We start from the raw sequence: 21,260 nt of genomic DNA, 5'->3' as shown, positions 1-21,260 counted from the left end.
AATTGTGTTGTCATAAAAGATGTTCAGACGGTGAGTAGATACCACTGATGTTTTAAAAATTGGGCAAGCAGATTGCTATTATTTAATAAACACAAGCTGCTTGGTAGACCAGTTTTTTTCAAAAAATGGGGCCCAAGAAGGAGAGAAATGATAATCATGAAAGGTGTCCCTATTGGTAGCTTTGTCTGTCACTTCTCCACTGGTATTTGTAGTCCAAAGTGTCAAAAACAGACTAATAATGAATGTTGGCATTTCAAGTATTTCAATTAGCAATAATCGCGCCTCGGATAAACCTCATTGGCTACGATACTGCCACTGCGCAAAGCTTCAAGTATTTCATAGTAGATATAGAACACATTTAGGGAAAGGCTTTGGGGACTTCTTTTAAGTTCTGGAATTTCATGTCCTTCTAAGTCAGGTTCTAGGCTGAACTTATTAAAAACATTTTTTTTAATGTTTATTCATTTTTTGAGACAGACAGAGCATGAACGGGGGAGGGGGGAGGGGGGCCGAGAGGGGGTGGGCAGACAGAGGGAGACACAGAATCCAAAGCAGGCTCCAGGCTCTGAGCTATCAGCACAGAGCCCAATGTGGAGCTTGAACTCATGAACCACAAGATCATGACCTAAACCAAAGTGGGACTCTTCACTGGCTGAGCCATCTAGGTGCCCTAGGCTGAACTTCTAATTTTAAATAATAGACACAGTTTTGGGGGGCACCCTCAGTGTCTCAGTTGGTGAAGCATCCGACTCTGGATTTCAGCTCAGGTCATGATCTCTCGGTCTGTGAGACTAAGCCCCCGCATTGGGCTCTGTGCTGTTAGCACAGAGCCTGCTTGGGATTCTTCCTCTCTGCCCTTACTCTGCTCACACTCTGTCTCTCTCTCAAAATAAATAAATAAATAATAGACACAGTTTTTAATAAAGGCTGTTTTTTTTTTCAAAACTGCAAGGCAAAATGAAATGCAGTGACCATTTATAATATTGCTACGCTCTGTTAAAACTAGTTAATGTTCCTCACCTATGCTAATGTACAAGGTCACTGTAGTTTATAAGGGTGACGAAATTCTCTACTGATGACTTGTAATACTCAAGAATTGCTATATGTCCTACAACAAAGCTGATTCATACTTCTACCAGGTAGGGCAAAGGTATTACATTTTCAGCTTTTCTTGCCAACTTCTTCCAGCATTTAACTAAACTATTTGGGAATCTTTCTAGAATCACATGAATTAACATGAAATTTAACATGAAAATAAATCCCAATCCTTCTTCTAATTTTCCAAAAGCCCAAGAGAGAGAAAAGGACTATGCCCAAAGTAAAACAGTCAAGATGGCAATTCAGGTCTCTTGTATCCGAAGTCCAGTTAGATAGAGTCCAGTAAGTTTTTCCTGTTTCCTCTTCCACTTTAAACTATCCCAACCCACCAGTGCCTGAGATCTGTTTTTTCCATTTGGTCTCCAGGCTTCTCCTTAATTGTCTAAACTTTTGGATTTTCACACTCCTCCTACTTTGTTCTTATGCCATTTTTAGCAGGGCTTCCAAATTCTACTTTGAGAAATCCTGAATGAGGAACATAATTTGAAATCCCACAAAAGCCTGCTGGGGCCTCCAACAAGATAGAGAAATCTGTAAATCATAGTCTTTAACAGTCTCTCTCTCCATTCCATGCAGAAGTTTTCCAAGGAAGCAGCGAGAAGCCTAACAGGAGGATTGGGGGGAAGGGGGTCTCTCTTCCAAACAAGACAATTGAGATTTCATACATTCTGTCCATTTCTTCTCTTTGCTTCCATGTCAATAAGAAGCTTTTAACCACCAGCTTTTAACCACCTGTCCGATAGCAGATCTCTCTCTCTCTCTTGCTGTAGCACATTTAGCCACTGCCATATTAGAAAAAAAAAATTGTTTTTTTTCTAAATGAGAGGGTGAGCACAGCAGGGACATCAAAGTTGGTTCCGGGGGCGCCCGGGTGACTCCGCTCGTTGCGCATCTGACCCTTGATTTCGGCTTAGGTCATGATCTTGTGGTTTGTGGGTTTGAGCCCCACATTGGGCTCCGTGCTGACAGTGCAGAGCTGACAGTGCAGAGCCTGTTGGGGATTCTCTCTCTCTTCTCTCTCTGCCTCTCCCCTTCCCGCATGCACACTCTCTCTCTCAAAACAAATAAATAAACTTTAAAAAAAAAAAAAAAAAGGTGGTTCTGGCCAGGATGGTCTCTCTCCCTAACACATCCCACCTGTGTGGGAAAGCGAACCAGAGACTCTTAAGGGAAAAGAATGAAGAAAGAATGGAAATGGGCAAAGTCGAAGACAAATTAGAAGACCTGCAATTTAAAACAGGTGTATGAGAAGGAGTACAGGCTGATTCATAATTAATGTCCCTGGATGTAGGCAAGTAACTGCTCCACAAGGGCAGAGGCTGCTTGTGAACAGACCGCTGGCTAGCCCCCGCGCCCTGCAGGTTTTGTCTCCGTCACCATGTAAAGCTCACCAGGTCTGCAACTGTGTCACCAAACCACGATGCACTGAGAAAAATAAGGACATATGCTGACTTTTTCATAACGCTAAATTTATTCCATTTAAAGGAGTGCCTTATATTCTGAGATTGCATCCTTCCTTTTTTGAGTCCTAAAACGTTTCTTTTATGAAACAGCAGCTAAAGTAGATGATAATTGATATTATTTATGTGCTTTCTTGGCGAACTTAAAATACCGATCACTCTATATTCAGCTCTCCTTTTGATTTTGGTTTTGCACCTTATTTGTGAAACCCAAATGTCCATTAATCTCCTACCTAGAAAATATATGCTAAATGTTTACCAATCTCTCTGGAACAAATCTCAATTAACATACCTTTCAAGAAGAAGCCTTAACAGAACCTTACTTTTCATTCTTAATAGCGTTCTTCATAAAAATGTTCTGCAAGTATATCAAGTTAGTCATAACAACTACTGTTCAGTGCTTAATGAAACACTTCTTCATAACCTCTGACAATTTGACAGGAGTGAATTTAATAATAGCAATAAATACAGATGGGACTACATAAATCAAGGAAGTCCTGATGCAAAACTCTTGCTGTGTTAGATGGCATCTCAGCTTTCTCATCTGAAATGAACCAAGAAATCAATTATAACAATGATCATAGCAATATGAAAAAAATTCAAAACAAGAGTCATGCCCTTGGAAGGAATGCCTTTGTTCTTTTAACCCACTGCTTACTTCTCCAATGCTGGAGCCAACAGACTAGGCGTTATTTAGAATGAGGACTATGGCTTCTGACCTTGTTGTGAGGGAGAATGTAGCATGGCTTCCCCCAGGCTAGGCCCTCTCAGTCATTTACATCACGTGGCAGTACAATGAAGGTGCGGCTTAAGCATTAGCCCAAAACTTCCTAAATGGAGAGCAGGCTTAAGACCAATGGTACTCTCCTGTTCTAGACAACCTTCCAACCTAGCCTCGCCTGTCTTCCTGTGAAGTGGAGGCAGATTCTCCTCCACCCTCCATTCTTGTCAGAACCTTCTTCTCTTCACCTTCCAGCACCTCCCATCTCAGGAGGAGTTTGCCTAGGATGGCCTTTATGTTGCACACCACTGTTACCCATCTGCTTATGGGAAATCATTGGCCCCAGCCCAGAGTACTTACAAAGCTGTTTCTCTTTGAGGATCTTCATCCTTTATGCAGAGCTAAAAGCAAACACAAGGGCAATGAGTTTGCATGCTTTTCTAAGGCAGATAAACATTTTGAATGCATCAAGGTGGTTCAGGGGATAGGAAACCCAAATGTCTGTTAATCTCCTACCTAGAAAAATACGCATCAATACAGAGATGCCTGGAAATACAGACACCGCTGCACTAGTCCAGATCTTGTGTTTTGGCCATGTTAATCATTTCTGTATTGAACCTACAGAGATATAATCCTTGAATCAGAATGCTTCTAGGATTCTTAGGTAGTTGATTCTCTCTTTCTTTCTTTCTTTCTTTCTTTCTTTCTTTCTTTCTTCCTTCTTTCCTTTTATAGGAAAAATTTGCTTTGGATTAGAACTGGGGGTTGGGTGAATTTCTTCTTGACAGACATTGTTGCCCTGAATTACATGCAGTTACCATATATTTCAAAGAGATAGTGCTGTGTAATTAACTGAGCCTAGACCACACTGGCTTTTCCTTCGAGGCTCTCTGCCACTTTTGCCTCCCTTTGGCATTGAATTAACTGGTGGAGCCAAATGCAAGGCATTCACCAATACACACACATACTCTGCATCAAGCTAACCAAGAAGATTCACCATTCAACAATTCAGACTCCAGTCGCCACCCCCCCCCCCACCCCCCCGCCCCAGCCCCCGGTCCCAACCCCGCTGCTGCAGCTGCCCTTGTGGCTGTCCTCAGGAGGTGAGCAAAAAGTGCCACCTTTTTCGTGCAGGTCTCTGAATCCACAGCAGATGTTTCCCTGTATATTTATTTATTGTACCAGAGGTACCATAGCAACAATAAAGGGAAATTTAAAAGGAAGAAAAAATCAGCCCCAAATCCCCTACTCCTAACACCACAGCTATCTTCATTCAGGTTTTGTCCAGATGCACTTCCACTCTTTTGTTAAAGCCATCCTTATAACATACATACAATTTTTATGCCTTTGAGCAACTTCCACTTTAGGTCTTTAGAGAGACCATATTGTCCAAGTATGGTTCCCAATTCTAGAGTCACTTATATAGCCAGTTGTCTGCCTGTATTTAGATGATTTTTTACCTAAATATCTTAGAATACTTTAATACCTTCATTATACTTTTTCTTCTAGCGATGAGTCCAAAGCACAATGTCAGAAAGACCACAACACATGCAGCAATAATGGGTTCTATGGGTATAGCCACACCTTTATCTGTTGGAAATGCAAACACAGGAGATAAGAACTAACATGTATATGCTTTTTAAAAAGTTTTTAAAAATATTTATTTATTTTTTAAGAGACAGAGAGGGAGACAGAAAATCCGAAGCAGGCCCCTGGCTGTGAGCTGTCAGCACAGAGCCCGACGTGGGGCTCCAACTCATGAACCATGAGACTGTGACCTGAGCCAAATTCGGATGCTTAACCGACTGAGCCACCCAGGCACTGCTATATGTTTCTCATTTATATGCTTCTACTAAGTCCCAGCCATGGAGCCTTGCACTCAACATGTGTCATCCTCCAAACAACCCAGAAAGGTAGGTGTTAGTAACCTCATTTTGCAGGTGAGGAACCTCTTGTCCAGAGTCACAGAGCTAGGAATTAGCAGAGATGGGTTTTGAATCCATCCCTTTGCGAAAGGATAATTTATTATAATATGAATCACTCCCCCCAAACGGGTAGTCAGACCATTTTGTGCTTTCTTCATCCAAAATTTTTCCACTCAGAAGGTAGAAATAGGCTGAAATCAATGGTTTTTCCTGCCCTTTGAAAGCCCAAAAGAGGGGCGCCTGGGTGGCTCAGTCGGTTAAGCGTCCGACTTCGGCTCAGGTCACCATCTCGCGGTATGTGGGTTCGAGCACCGCGTCGGGCTCTGTGCTGACAGCTCAGAGCCTGGAGCCTGTTTCAGATTCTGTGTCTCCCTCTCTCTCTGACTCTCCCCCGTTCACGCTCTGTCTCTCTCTGTCTCAAAAATAAATAAACGTTAAAAAAAAAAAAATTAAAAAAAAAAAAAAAGAAAGCCCAAAAGATACTGGGAGGGATCTCTGAGAAAAGGAGGGAGGAAGGCTTTAAGAGCAAGAAAAGTTGAGGAGCCTGCTGGACTAAGGGGAGAGAGGCCTGTGGGCCCCGGGAGAGGTGGGGACCCTTGTAGCTGTACTGTGATAGTGCCTTAAGCAGGGAGAGGACATTATATAAGGTGACTGCACGGTGCCCCTAGGGAAATGGGACTCTGAGCACCAGCCTTCCTAACCTTGGCAAAGATTTTCATACCTTTCTAAACGACGTGGAAGAACAGAGAGTCTACTTCTTTTTTTTTTTTCTTTAATGTTTATTTATTTATTTTGGAAGGGGGGGGGGCTGTGAGTGGGGGAGGGGCAGAGAGAGAGACAGAAAGAGAGAAAGAATCCCAAGCAGGCTCTGTGCCGTCACACACTCTATGGGGCTCGATCCCGTGACTGAATGGAAATCAAGAGTCGGTCGCTCAACTGACTGAGCCACCCAGGGGTCCCAGAGAGTGTGCTTCTAACCTGGGTTAGAAAGAGATCGGCAGCAATCATAACAGCCTGGAAATGAAAACCCAGCCCATCGTTTTCTGAATACCAGGTAAACTCAGAGCTATTTTGTTCATCAGGCACTGCAGGCACAGTGCCTGCACTTGCAAGCTTCCCAAAAGCCTATGAAAATATTTGAGACCTGGAAAATACATATTGGTTCCAAAGTATGAACATAAAGTGGCAGGTTGGTCAAAATTAATAAATGTTTAAATATCTATAAAACGTAGCTTTATGTCAACTGTAACCCAACAGCCAAATTTAAACCTTAAGAACCACATTAATAACTTATATATAATAAAACTCAAAATGTATGCAAGTTACAAACATCCTTTCAAAATTTTTACAGCAAAAAAGTATACTCTGTGTGATTCATTTTAATAAGTTTGATATGACATGGGATGAAACTTTTAAAAGTAAGATCAACAAAGATGTTTAAATGACCTCACCTAAGCCCCTGGATTCTGATGCCACCCCGGGACCAGGGGCAGGGAGCGGGGCTCCAATCTTTGCTAAGATAATATTTTAGGAACTTATAGGAAATAAAAAGTGTGCTATTTATTGTGCCCTTGAGTTTGTAGATTGAGTGTGGTCAAAAAGTTTTTACTAAATGACTACTGTGAGGTAGGTATGGTGCTCAGCCCTGCAAAAAATAGGTCAGACATGGAAGGCCTCATGGGGCTCACATTCTAGTAGTGAAGACAGACATTAAACAAACAAAAACCACAGACTGAGATCAGTGTTATAAAGGACAAAGGGTCGTGAAATAGTATATGAGGGGCAAAAGGTGGAAAGGAGGGGAAGAGAAGACTTTAGATAAATCTCATTTCAAAGCCCAAGCCCTATTTCCCTCAAGATTATAAAATAGCATTTATCCCTCCGTAAATGTATGACACACTTAAACCACTTACCTTTTACTTGTTTTCTTCTTTCCTGTATGTCTAGTTACTGTGCAGGATAATTTTGGGGAGTAAGTAGATTAAGCATCCTTTACTCTGGCTCTCTTTTAGCTGTTACTAAAAATTTTTTTCATGAGAGTGTGAGCTGCACCAATATTCTGGAGAAATTCTGCTCCGTGGGCCTTCTTATAAGCACCGGCCCTGTGAGAGCCAGCCCTGGGGGACACCGAAGAGCCTTAACCTTAGTAGGGGCCCTTTCTACTTTCAGTGCCAAGGAAAGATGTCAAAATGAAGGGGAGGCAAAGGAGGGACAATTAGGAAAAGAAATTAGAATTTGGTCAAAGATCTGGATATTTTTACCAAGCTGAATTAAATGAAGCCCCATGTGACAGCTTTCAGTCCTTAAACAAGCTGATATAAACTGCCTGATCCACTAAGGCTCCCTTTGGATTTCAATGAAAGTGACTTTGGTCAGTATAACTGCATCTCTCCTGTTGTCCTGTTTTACTCTCTCTCTCTCTCTCTTTTTTTTTTAATTTTGTAATGTTTATTTTCGAGAGAGTGCGCGAGCAGGGGAGGGACAGAGAGAGAGAAGACACAGAATCCAAAGCAGGCTCCAGGCTCTGTGCTGACAGCTTAGCACAGAGCCCGATGCAGGGCTCGAACTCATGGAGCTGTGAGATCACGACCTGAGCCAAAGTCAATTGCCCAACCGACTGAGCCTCCCAGGCGCCCCCTGTTTTATTCTCTTATTTGTAACCAGATTTGGTAATTTTTCCCCCTCCATATTTATTATGCAAGAAAATCCCAACACACAGGGTAAACTCTCGTGCTCAAGATCTGTAATTACACTTCTAGCTTTGCATGGCCCCATTTAGAAACTACCCTACGGAGCCCTGAAGCCAGGAGAGGCTCGTGGCAAACACATTCAGCCTGAGCACAGGCAGCAGAGCACTTATTGCTGTGAAAGCAGCTGACAGCCTGGGAAATAATAGAGCAGGAAGAAATAAGAAAAACAAGTTGGCTTGGAAGGGTTCCATCCAAAACAGGATCCTGCCCACCTGAAAGCCAATTTGTCAAGCTGACATCCTGCTTGCCACACAAGTTGTATGTTTTTTATCTCGAGGAGCACTTAAGATTCCTTCTTAACCAAGAGGGATGATATAATTCCCTGATCTCTGCGGGTAGCTTTTTACACCCAGTTAGAATGGCATGGCTGGAGGCCCCACCTACCGAGCTTTTGCAGGGAGGCGAATAGCCACAAGCTTCAGTAAACTGCCTCTTCCACTGCTTCTACCCCATGAGTACTTGGGTTATTTGTGGGTTTGGTTTTTTAAAGCGGACAGACCCTGGGGGTACTCTCACTGCCCTGCAGGACAAATTACTGAGCATGCCAGTAATCACGGTAATGGGCATTCAACTGGCAGCACCTCTTTCTCCCCACCAGCCTCTCTGTTGGTGTCCCAGACCCCCCTGAGGGGCAGGAAATAAGCCCTCTGGTCACATCGTCCAACCCTTCTGGCAGGGATTCAGTTGGCTTCCTAGGAACTAGCAAGAAAGGCAATGAGTGGGCACAGGGAAGCAAACGGCAGAGTGAATAATGTTCTAACAAGAAATAGGAGCCTCAGCTTGTTTGGCTGTTCTTGGCGTACTGGCCTCAGACCAGAAAATGTGTGAGCATTTTCTGCATCTGCTACACCAGGTATCTTGCCTTTCTCTTTTTTGTTTTTTGGGCTTTTTTTTGGTATTGTTTGTTTGTTTTTCAGAAAAATAAAATTTTATTTCAACTGATCAACATTATCCAATTAGAGTAAGAAGGGAGTTCATAAATGTCCCCAAACTAAGGCTTTCTAACTGGAAAATTAACTTAGCTTGCCCAAGTCTGCAGATGACATAATTGGGTATGCCTCTCAGCTTCATAATTGCAGTTTTAACATGAAAACAAACTTAAAGATTTTTTCGGTATGTTTTTGCCTATATATTCAGCAATCAAAATTAACATTTTTTCTGACAGCATGAGAGAGAGAGAGAGAGAGAGAGAGCGCTCATGAGTGGGGGAGGGACAGAAGTAGAAGGAGAAAGAGAGAATCCTAAGCAAGCTCTGTGCCCAGTGCAGAGCCCGACGTGAGATCATGACCTGAGCTGAAATCAAGTCAGACTCTTAACTGACTGAGCCAACGAGGCACCCTGCAAATTAACACGTAAAGGTCTTACTAAATGTTTGTTTCAAATTAAAAGAGATGTTATCTAAGAAAACTTAAATATTTTAACCAAACTTTCAGGATCTGTATCAAAAAGGAAGTTATCTTTGAACTTTTATTCAGTGAACAGCAGCAAAGAATGATTGACAGGCTTGATTGTTGCCAATTCTGTCTCACACCGTCCTGCTTTTTCCCCTGGCTGGGGCATTGTCTAAAGAAGTCCCCAAGACCCAACGTCCTCTACAGGTCTTTTCTGCTGTGCTAAGACTGCAGCTTTCTTTACCCTGGTATCAAGATGGCTATTCCTACTCAGGCATCACAGCTGCGTTCTTGAAAGTTTCTTTTTGTGCAGCTCACCTCAAGGTCAAATTTTGCCACAATTGCCAGTGGTAAGTGGAAATGTGGGAACACCGTTCTATATTCCATTTGCTCTCTGACCTCATTTCTTTCTACTGTCTTCCTTGCTTTCTCTGCTCAGGTCCCCTTTCTCTTTTTGTATGAATGAGAAATATGAGGAGGGAAGAACATTTGAAATTTCATTTGTTCTCTGTTATTGAAGAGGTAAAAAGTCTGCGTGGATGAAGCATGAAGCCCAAGAGAAAGACATTTTTCCACCATCTTCCCCCTCCCTCACTACTGATTAGCCTATAGATTACAATTTCAGGGTCAAGAGTGATTGTGTTACTTTTTTAATTTTTTTATTAAAATGTTTTAAATGTTTATTCTTGAGAGAGAGAGAGACGGAGAGAGAAAGACAGAGCATGAATAGGGGAGGAGCAGAGAGAGAAAGGGAGACACAGAATTTGAAGCAGGCTCCAGGCTCTGAACTGTCAGCACAAAGCCTGACACAGGGCTTGAAGTCATGAGCTGTGAGATCACGACCTGAGCCAAAGTCAGATGCTTAACCAACTGAACCACCGAGGCGCCCCAAGTCAGGAGTGATTTCAGAGATTCATTTTCTTATCTGTCTTCCCTTCTTTATGTGTTTCTGACTTCTCTTTCTGTTTATCATTAGGCTGTAAACTCAAAAGTCCAGTTCCTACAAACCTAGTGGCCCAGGAGAATTTACAGAAGTACTCCTCCCTAAAAGCCAACCAGAATTATCTCCTACCACTTGGTTCTAGAAAGGACCTTTGCTCAAAAAGCAGTGTTTCATATGGAATGGGCATGATCCCCTAAATGGAAGAATTAGAATTCTTTTTTTTTTTTTAGGTTTATTTATTCATTTTGAGAGACAGAGTGTGCAAGTGGGGGAGGGGCACAGAGAGAGGAAGAGAGAGAAAATCCCAAGCAGGCTTTTCATGATCAGGTCAGTGCAGTGCCTGATGTGGGGCTCAAACTCATGAACCATGAGATCATGACCTGAGCTGAAGGTGGATGCTTAACCAACTGAATCACCCAGGTGCCCCATGAATTAGAATTCTTAGTGGAAATTTCTTGGATAGGGGTGATTCTCCAAAGAAAATCATTGGCTATTAACCATAATTAGCATCATCATTTGTTGCCACACAAAATGTTTACTGAGAACCTATTCTGACTTTTGCACTGTTCTGGATATTACTTAAAAAGAGAGTTACCTTTGACAATGAGGTGAAAGTCCTTGGTCTCCATTTGCAGAGATGAATTTGCAATGCAGCTATAGGTTCCATTGTCAGATTTCTTGACTTTGGTGATTGACAGTTGAAGAGACTCACTTGTCTGTTGGACTTGGTGATTTTGCTCTAAATTCAGGATGTTACTGTTTTTGTACCACATCATTCGAGCCTGGGGGTTGGATTTCACATTGCAAACCAACTTCACATCACTGCCTTCCTCAACGGTTTGCAAGTCGTCTCCACTCAGAAGAGGAGGAACTACAAGACTCAAGCATTTAGGCTTAATTAGTGGATAAGCAGTAGTTTACCAACAGTGTTCAAGATCTTCCTTCAGTCTGTCTCACGCAGTCATTCATTCATTGGACAAAAATTTATCAAGTACCTACTTTACGCCAAGCACTGGACTAGGAACCAGGGATACAATGGTAAATAACATACATCCAATTCCAAACCTTACAGATCTTCCATGTGGTAGAGAAGATAAACCATGAAACAAATGTATATAATGATGAATCTGTACCAAGTAGACCATTTATAGCACTACCTAAGAGGATAAGCCTTGAGTCTTTGCTCTCTGAAACCAATCTGTACTAATATGTTGGAGAAAACAGTATAATATAAAGAAAGCAGGGATTGCACTTGTCCCTAATTCCATTTTACACCACTTTCTGTGACCTTGAGAAAGTTACTTAATTGCTAAGCAACTGCTCACTTTCTTCATCTAAAAAGTGGGACAATACCTATCTCACAAGGTACTGTACAGATGAAATGAGATAACACCTGTAAAGAATTTACCACAGTGCTAGTTACTATTTTTATGGTGGTGGCGGCGGCAGCGGAAGCGGCGGCTGCCACGGTGGTTTTGAGGTCTCCTCACATCCTCAATTTTTGCATTTTATCTAACCGCATTTGCCCTGGCCACATTTCCCAATGCATATTTGCATTTCCTCAATGATTCTCTAGAAATAATGTCCCCCTCCCAGAAGGTGCTCCGATTGTGGCAACTCTGACATCTATGGAAGGTGAATGTGACATTCTGGGTCCCTCTCGTCCCTCTGGGTGAGCCAGTCCGTACTCCCTCCATGATAAGGGCAGTCCTAGAGACATAGATACTTGAACACATTTATCTTCACCAAATAATTCCAACCCTCACCTGCACCAGGGCTTTCCAACCAGGGTTTTCCAACACCCACCAAAGGGGAGAAAAGGCTGAGCTGACTCTTTCTCTTCTCCATGCCCCTTGCATTTTCTGGTTAAGGTGTAGAAGAATAATGAAATGCTTGAAAAGCGGGCAGTAGGAAGGAGTTAGAGTCAGGGAAGGAGGAAAGAAAGAGCTTGTGTAATCTGCACACTGAATAATTAGACCCTGAGTAGGCTGTGCTATTAATAACTCTTTCAGAAGAATGACATTTTGCTGCTCTTTGGAATGAGCTTGAATTCTGTATCCGTATCCAACAAGGATGTTATATGGTATTCGGATATGTTGGAAGCTGCTACAATAGAGAATGTAATTATCAAATATACCATAGGACCTATGGACATGTCCTATTAGTTGTTCCGTTTGATTTAACCATTGAAGGTCAATTTTAAATCATATCAGCTATATGTGAGTATTCCCTTTTGTAAAAATAGTACATTTCAGGTAAAGTTAAGGTCCTCCTTGATTCCATATTGTTTGCTTCCTCCCCAAAGATACCCACTGCTATGAGTTTGACATAAATCCTTGCAGATCTTTTTTGAAAAAACAGGTTTTTAAGAAATGTTTATTTATTTTTGAGAGAGAGAGAGAGAGAGAGCATGAGCAGGGGGAGGGCAGAGAGAGAGGGAGGCAGAGAATCCCAGGCAGGCTCTGCACTGTCAGTGCAGGGCCCGACGAACGGCTTGCATCCACAAACCACAAGGTCATGACCTGAGCACAAATCAAAGGTCCAATGTTCAACAGACTGAGCCACCCGGGGACCCTGAACAAAGTTTTTTATACATATAATTTATCAATAGGAAATACACTGTATTGTTTTTAGGAAGCTTATATAAAGACTTTACTCTCTCAAAAGATTGCATGTTTTTGAGATATATCCACTTTGAACCACAGAGATCTAGCTCATTGCTTTTAGAGTGCTACAATATAAGACTCTTGAATCATTTTGATTGGTGGGCATTATTTTCATTTTTAAAATGTTAATGCTTTAATAAATATCTTTGTATATGTTTCTTTAAGTACATTTTGCACGCGTTTCTCCAAGCTTATCCCATCTAGAAGGAGAAACACCAGATCACAGGGTAGGCATCCTTTAAATTTTGATAAAAATTGTACAAGAGGTGGTCTGAATTTATACTTTCAGCAGCAACTGTGAAAGAAGGGTCAGGTTCTGTGAGAAAAACTTGTTTCTGCACACCCTCCCCCAAATTGTGTATTATCAAGCTTCCATGTAGTTCTCAATCTGCTATTTATAACAATAATAATACTTCCCCAGAATTGTACATTATATTCTTATCACTTTTATGAGCTTATTTTGATTTATTGATTATGAGTTTGTGCCAATTGTTGTCATTACGAATCACTGACCAATTGGCTTTTTTATATGTGCTTAGCAACAGCCACATTTAGGAGATTGTTGTAAAGATGGTCTGAAACATGCATTCAGGTTGGAAAACTGAAAATCATTTCTTTAAGCCACCGCACGCTATCTGCCATGTCTCCCTTAGGAAGACAATGGAAGGGCACTGAGGAGCCTGGGGAATGGTGTTCTGTTCTCAGCTCCAGCTGTGATAATTTGGGCCCTCAGTCTGGGCCTCCGTTTCCTCATCTATAATTTTATAAGGATTATAAGACCTCCAAGATCCCCTGATAGCCTTGAGTACTATCAAAGTAGCCAAGAGGTAGCTTGCTAAAAACCACATTTTACTGATTCATAGAAAAAAAAACCAAAAAAACCAAAAAACTCCTTTGCCCAGGAACATGCAAATGTTTCACCCTAGAAACCCAAACTGTAAGATGCCAGTATTTTCCAGAGTTGGATTCTTCAGCCTCTTTTCCACCTTTTTATTTCAAGAGCAATGACATCCATTTTTCACAGAAAAGTTTGCTGAGCTCATGGAGTCAAATGCCTTTGACTTTATTATTAGGTTCTGAGTCCAGAGCTACTTCTTCCACCAAATCATACCACATTGTCACCTTATCCTACATCACCCCTCTCTGTATTATCCATACCTCCCTCACATAGCACCACTTTCCACCCAAAACACCTATGTGATCACCTATATGGAATTACTTGTAGGACTCCCTTGCCCCCATGTAGTCTACCAATGGGTTACCAATACCTGAATCCAACCATCAAAGAGTTTCCTCATTTTGGGTGTTAAGGTGATGTTAAGAGATTCCCAGGGTGCCTGGGTGGCTCAGTCAGTTAAGTGTCTGACTCCTGATTTCAGCTTGGGTCATGATCCCAGGGTCATGGGACTGAGCCCCACGTGAGGCCCTATGCTGAGCATGGATCTTAAGATTCTCTCTCACTGGGGGCACCTGGGTGGCTCAATCGGTTGAGCGTCCAACTTCAGTTCAGGTCATGATCTCACAGTTCATGGGTCTGAGCCCCATGTCGGGCTCTGTGCTGACAGCTCAGAGCCTGGAACCTGCTTTGAATTCTGTGTCTCCCTTTCTCTCTCTGCCCCTCCCCCACTCGTGCTTTCTCTCTCTCTCTCTCTCTCTCAAAGTAATTTTTAATAAAGCTTTTAATAAAACTTTTAATACGTTTTTATTTAAAAAAAAAAACTTAGGGGTGTTTGGGTGGCTCAGTCAGTTAAATGGCCGACTTCAGCTAAGATCATGATCTCACGGTTTGTGGGTTCGAGCCCCGTGTTGGGCTCAGTGCTAACAGCTCAGAGCCTGGAGTGAGCCTGCTTCAGATTCTCTCTCTCTCTCTCTCTCTCTCTCTCTCTCTCACTCTCTCTCTCTCTCTGCCCCTCCCCAGCTCATGCTCTGTCTCTCAAAAATAAATACATGTTAAAAAACTAAAAAAAAAATTTTAAAGATTCTCTTTCACTCTCTTCCTATGCCCCCCCCAAGATAAAAATAAATAAATAAAGTTTAAAAAAAAGATTTCCAATGAATGTCTAAGTAGAACACAAAGCTAGAAACAACAAAGGAAAAGATCAAGGTTTTTAAATACATAAACATTTAAAATTTCAATATGGCCAAAAAAAGAACTATAAGAAGATCAAAAATAAATACAAGAAATACAATAATCTCAAATGACAAAAGGTTAATTTCCTTAATATATAGCCCTTATCCAAACCAATTTTAAAAAGACAAATAACTCAATAGAAGAATGGGTAAAGAACATGAACAGGCATTTCACAGAAAAGAAACATGAACAGCCAACACATTTATAAAAAGGTGGACACCCTTATTTGTAATTTAGAAAGTGAAAATAAAATTTCAAACCAGGCTGGCGAATTCTTTGAGTTGAGGATACTCGATGCTCACAAGGGTGTGGGGGAGTAGGCCCCCACCTGCACCGCTGTGGGAGCATAAATTGGGCAATTTGGCAATACCAAGCAAATGTTAAAATGCATGTAACTCTTTAGACCCAGATTTCAAGTACCACTTAATATAGTGCAGATAACACAGATTGACTTGCAACTTCTTCCCCCTCACTCACAAAAGACATTCAGCACCACTGAGATGGACACCGACTGATCCCTCCGTAGCTTGCAAGTAAAGGTGATTCCGTGGTCATTTTCACTGATGGAAGAGACACAGACAGAACTGGAGTTGATTTTGTTTCCAGATTTCAAATCCACTGTCCCCTCTCCTCGGTACCAGAGTAGTTCTTCCTCCCTGGTGTGGTTTTTAACAGCACATTTCAGAGATTCTTGGGAGCCAAGCCAAGTGTCCAGAATATAGTTCTCAGTTTTATCATTCACAGTTAAGACAGAACCTGAAAGGGCAGGAAGAAACTTTTAACATAGACTGAACATTCTAAATAGCAGAAATAGGGGATTGGTTAAATAAATCATGTTACATCAGTACAATGAAATACTCTGCAATAATTAAAAATAGTCATATTGATCTATATGATTTTACAAGGAAAAAGATTAATACAGATAAAAATAATGTATTATTAACTAAAAAAATGAAAATGTTAAAATGATGGTTACAAAATCTTGCTGCACGTCAGAATCACCTAGGGATCTTTAAAAACATATTGATGCTTGGCTTCCTCACCCAGACATTCTGGTTAATTGATATGAGTGCAGTCTGGGCATTGCGTTTGTAAAAAACCTTCAGACAATTCTAATGTACAGTGAAGTTTGAGAACTACTGGGTTAGAAAAGGGTATGTACAGAATTACCCTCATTTACACACACATACACACACACATTTATGAGGAAAATTTGGGGGAAAAATCTCCCTGTGTATACTGAATAGAATTAATAAAAGTAGAGAAATGCTTTCCAGACTTAAATTGTTTAATTCAAGGGGTTGGAAGTAGCAAAACAAGGGGGTGGGAGTGGGAAAGGACAAATGAAAACAAAATTGAAAAATACATAAGACACAACTTTAGGTGAATAGGCAGAATGTAAGTTACATCTGTAATAATTCCTATAAATACATAAAAAATTGAATATGCAATTGAATATGGGCAAAAGTTGATTTGGAAAGATTTCTGATTTGTTGATGGGATTGTGGAAAAATGGGTCTTGCATTTCTGATGTTTTAATATTGTTTTGGCAGTGTGGTAAAATAATTGTTGGTTAAACAACTGGTTTGTAGGGTAGACAGGTTATAGAGTGGATGATCAGGATATATAACAGTTGTTTTTAATCTCTGATTTTCAGAAATACATTCACTGTAACATACCTGAATTTCAATTTTTACTTTCCTAGTTCAGAAGCAAGTTAACAAAAACTAAGAATGACTTTAGCTGTCACAGACTTGCCCCCTACATAACATTTGTTAATATAATCTGTAAACATATGAACTTTTCCTTTAGAATGCATAAACTACTGATGAAAATAATGTCACTTTGCAGCCTAGGATTTTTTAAAAATCTAGAGGAATATATACCAAAATATTGTTGAGTGCATCTCTGGATGATGGGATTTGGGGGACTTTTAATTTTCTTTATTCTTTCATATATTTCCTGAATTTTTTTTTACTGACTAGGTATTACTTAAAAAAATTTTTTTAATGTTTATTTATTTTTAAGAGAGAGTGCTAGCGGGGGAGGGGCAGAGAGAGAGGAAGACCCAGAATCTGACGCAGGCTCCAGGCTCCAGGCTCTGAGCTGTCAGCCCAGAGTCCAATACAGGGCTTGAACTCAGAAACTGTGAGGTCATGACCTGAGCTGAAGTCAGATGCTCAACCGACTAAACCATCCAGGTGCCCCAATATGTATTCCTTTTAAAACGGATGTGCATGGGGTGGTGGGGGCGAAGGGTTCGGTGAGATCCACTTCCAGACTGGGGTAGAGAACAAGTACAGGAAGGATTTTCCTGTAAGTGGTATGTTCAAATAACTAGCATAGCCTGTTTGGGATGTGATTAGTAATGGAATGCATTAAAATGTAGGAAAATTCTGGCTGTGGCTCTGGAGAGAATAGAACATTTACTCTGTCTCATAATTACCAGAACCATAAAAATATTTTTCCATTGACTGTTATGTCATGTTGTCTGACTCCTGTACTCTGAGCCATATCAACTGTGTATTTGGTGATTTGGATTTTGGATTTTCCCAATGCCCACTGATAATTTTTTAATCTGAAATTTTTCTTTATTTAAAAAGAGACCAAAAGAATATGAACTTACTTGTCACCTCACAGGGCAGAAACAAAATCACTAAGAGAAGAAATCTGCACATTCTCATTAGGCAACTGATCTTCCAGGCCATCTTTAACAAATTTACGTCTGGTCTGCTGGGGGGAAAAAGGGAGTAGTTGGTTCTGTACTTTGGTCTATGCTGAGTTTATGAAACTTCCTCTTGCCTATTATGCATTTAAAATAAAATCCCAGATGAGTCATCCCAGCTGTAACAGTACTATTTCTAGTTTTTAATTAAACAATCTTGTTCTGATTACTGAGTCCAAAGTACTTTTAGTATTCAGGATATTTTTTTAAGGCAAGAAAAAGAAAACCACAAGGAAATAGGCTTTAAGATATAGGGCAGCTATAGGGCAGCCCCGGGGAAGGTAGAACCAGTCTTCCCTGGAGAAATTGATTGAATGTCATTTTAACAGAAAGAGAAAGAAACTTCCTTCATTCACAGACAGTCTCTACTGAACTGTAGTAATTCTGATCTTGAAAGCCTGTCGGGTCATTTTTGTAAAAGTTGCTTTCTGCTAAAGAGAGTTGTTGAGATTGTTCCAAATCCCATAGACTCAAAAAGTTAATACCTTAGAGAAGACTCAATTGCAGCATAGACTCTAGTCCTTTTTCTTTCTTTCTTTTTTTAAGTTTAATTTATTTGGGGAGGCAGAGGGGCAGAGAGAGAAGTGAGAGAGAATCCCAGGCAGACTCCTTGCTGTCAATAAAAAATAGCCTGACGTGGGTCTCCATCTCAGGAACCGTGAGATCATGACCTGAGCCGAAATCAAGAGTCAGACGCTTAACCGACTGAGCCATCCAGGCGCCCCCCCCCTACTTTTTTTGTTTATTTATTTATTTTGAGAGAGACAGGGTGAGTGAGTGGGGGAGGGGCAGCGAGAGAGGAAGAGAGACAATCCCAAGCAGGCTCTGCACATGCAGAACCCAACGACTCAGGGCTCAAAGTCATGAACCATGAGATCATGACCTGAGCGGAAATCAAGAGTTGGACGCTCAACCAACTGGGCCACCACCCAGGTGCCCTTAGTCTCTAGTCTTAAACCATGTTAATCTCTTTGCTTCCTTCCACCCCTCCCCCATACTCTCCCTCAGAATACCTATTCTCTTCAACCCAGGATAGACTAAGAATAAAAGATAACAAAGTCCTTCTTTTTTCCTTCTATGCTTTTGCTGCTGCCATCCATCTCCCTAGACATTCTCTACTTCATCTAGGAAAAATATATATTTAATTACTTCCTTTCAAGAGTACCACTATGAATATGGTAGAAACACATACTGAATGCTTTCTATGCAACAGGCACTGTACTAAACACTTCACATACATTATTCCAATCTCAGTGAAGTCCCTAACAACCCTCTTGACATCATTTCTAAAGGTTTAGAGAGATTATATCATTTGCCCAAGATCCCAAAGACAGTAAATGTCAGAGCCAGGATTCGAACCCAGGACTCCCAGGGCCAGACTCTTAATCACTGTACTGCCTAGACTGATATTCTCCTCCTTTAAGAAGCTGCTGTTAATCCCTTCTGAGCCCTGGCCGTTCCATAGAGCTCAGTGACTTGGAGTTTCATCCCTGTATTACAAGTATTAACCTTCAAGAGCTGTAACATTCCTACGACTGTGTGGATGGGCTTTGCTTCTCCCCACCCCAGGCCTGTCCTGACAAGAGCAAGCTTCATTCCCACCAGACTCACCCTTTCTGGCTGGCAAACCTGCATCAATATTTCAATAAGATGCAATTAGTACTAACATTGATTCTTCTGTAATTTTAAAACTATGCCAAAAAAAGATTTCTATCCTACCACCGTAATAGTGATGATTTCAGAATCTGGTCATTAATAGAGTTTTCTCAAGCACTGTCCACTGTAGGTGCCTAATAAGTGCTGAGTGTGAGCTTCTTAGCAGACCATACCCTACCCTATTAATTAAAGAGGAGGATGGATGTCACCCCTTCCCTTCTACCACATTAGACAGCATCTTTTCAAAATGAATTTCCCTTACTTGACTTGTTTTTAATTTTTACGACTCTCTATATAGAAGACAAAGTTTTACCACTTACCTGCTAAGCTCTGAAAAGGTGACTTCGTTGGCCACTTGTTTCTTCATCTGGGAACCCTGAATCCTTTCCCTGTTACCATCTTTATAATACTTGAATTTGAACACTTTATGACAGTAGGGTCAAGTACACAAAATAAATTGGGTTCAAAGTCTCTTTCTTTTTATGGATTCTTAGAGAAGACACTAACTGGGAAAGACATCTTCTTCAGACCTAAGTTTTCATGTGTCTCTAAATAACTAGGTGGGGCCAGATATTACTAACAGTGATGTAATTATTCCAAGAAAACCTGACCTTGTGCAAAAATTTGTAGCACATTTCACCAAACATTTCCATGTTCAAGTTAGATAATGCACCGGGCTTGGGTTATCAGTGGGAAGTGATATTTTTCCAGCATTATTTAAGTTGTGGAATCTTCTAATATTCTGGCTGCTGTGAAAACCAACCCTCTTCTCAAACTTGCCCCATTACCATTCTCAGGCTGTCAAATTACCAAAGTTATCTAACGCGAACATGGCAGCCAAAATATCGGAAGATTCCACAACTTAAGCAATGCTGGTAACCCCAGCCCAGTGCATAAGATGTACTAAGCCAAGCACAACTGGGAGAAGTTTTATCCTTTGAGACTTTCACATGATTGGGGAATCCTTGCATTATACTTTCAAGAATTAGCAATTGAAGATAACATTTTTTTTGGTTGGTTAAAAAAATGTATGTTTGTGGTGTTATTACACTGTGTTGTACAGTGTTATCTGGGTACTACTATTGTTCCCATTTATGCAAGAATAGGATAAAGAATATTTATGGTTCTCTGCACATTTTAACACAATGGGTAAGCATACCAGAAGAGATCTGCTTCTTACTAGTTATGTGATTTCAAAAAAGCTGTGTAGCTTCTATGAGCCTCAAGTTCTTTGTCAATACAACAGAAACAGTAATAGTGCCCTCCCTACAAAGGCACTGTGAGGATTAGGTGAAATAAAGTATGTGAAGCAGCCACACAGTAAGCTGCTAATTTACAGTAGCTATTATTATTATTATTATCATTATCATTAATACAGGCTGGGCAGGGCATAATAAATAAACACAGCCTTTGTATATACCATTGTTCCAGTAAGAATCATAACTAAGAGCAGTTTCTGTTGCTGAGTTGCAAGCGCCATCTAAGGAAGTTTTGAGTTTGCTTCTTGGTGGATCTAAGAAGAGTGTGTTTTACTATCATCATTTGTAAGTGAATTTAGCAATGAATTGATGTCTTGGTTCTGGGTCCCTCCAGAGCAGACTCTAAGACAAAAGCTTTGGCTGCAAGTAGTTTATTTAAAGGTGATCTCAAGGAGCACAGTAAGGAAGTGAGACAGGGAAGGAAGGACAACTAAGAAAGGGTATGTGTTAATGGATAGGTTATAACTATGGACACTGTCACCGTGGACCCTTTGACAAACTCTGGGGAACATACCTCAGAATCGACTCATGAGGG

The 21,260-nt window shown here is 40.9% G+C and overlaps 1 protein-coding gene, 1 long non-coding RNA gene and 1 pseudogene across 3 annotated transcripts in view; 1 reads left to right on the top strand and 2 right to left on the bottom strand.

Annotated features, from left to right (window-relative positions):
• Positions 1 to 205: 205 nt before the first annotated feature.
• LOC128774399 (U4 spliceosomal RNA) lies at positions 206 to 327 on the bottom strand (annotated as a pseudogene).
• A 2,219-nt stretch (positions 328 to 2,546) lies between these two features.
• Positions 2,547 to 19,929, bottom strand: TMIGD1 (transmembrane and immunoglobulin domain containing 1). Of its 2 annotated transcripts, none has more exons than XM_019429737.2 (7): positions 19,787 to 19,929; positions 17,712 to 17,815; positions 15,563 to 15,841; positions 10,884 to 11,159; positions 4,766 to 4,869; positions 3,640 to 3,680; positions 2,547 to 3,102 (listed from the first exon to the last, which is right to left on the bottom strand). In XM_019429737.2, exons 1-7 carry the CDS (start codon positions 19,831 to 19,833, stop codon positions 3,099 to 3,101), a joined length of 855 nt encoding a protein of 284 aa, XP_019285282.1. In that variant the 5' UTR covers positions 19,834 to 19,929; the 3' UTR covers positions 2,547 to 3,098. The 2 variants fall into 2 exon arrangements, with proteins under 2 accessions (XP_019285282.1, XP_019285281.1); XM_019429736.2 differs by having other exon boundaries at positions 17,712 to 17,818; positions 19,787 to 19,927.
• Positions 4,961 to 21,260, top strand: part of LOC109255090 (uncharacterized) — a 34,936-nt gene continuing 18,636 nt past the window's right edge. Inside the window, exon 1 of the long non-coding RNA XR_002075087.2 lies at positions 4,961 to 5,192. This is a non-coding gene — a long non-coding RNA (uncharacterized LOC109255090). The remainder of the gene's footprint in view (positions 5,193 to 21,260) is intronic.

The sequence above is a fragment of the Panthera pardus genome, unplaced genomic scaffold (genome assembly GCF_024362965.1).
Source record: "Panthera pardus isolate Hobbes unplaced genomic scaffold, ASM2436296v1 HiC_scaffold_3, whole genome shotgun sequence".
Classification (NCBI taxonomy): domain Eukaryota; kingdom Metazoa; phylum Chordata; class Mammalia; order Carnivora; family Felidae; genus Panthera; species Panthera pardus.
This window is presented reverse-complemented; position numbering and strand designations above follow the sequence as displayed.

Excerpts from the sequence above, each read along its gene's own strand:
- TMIGD1 (XM_019429736.2), bottom strand. The coding sequence starts at position 19,833 with ATGAAGAAACAAGTGGCCAACGAAGTCACCTTTTCAGAGCTTAGCAG. Across the intron at positions 11,160-15,562 it reads AGTGGTGCTGAATGTCTTTT|TTCCTCCTCTTCTGAGTGGA; the intron begins GTGAGTGAGGGG and ends TGAGTCTTGTAG. Across the intron at positions 4,870-10,883 it reads CTTTCACCTCATTGTCAAAG|ATAAAGGTGTGGCTATACCC; the intron begins GTAACTCTCTTT and ends CATTTCCAACAG.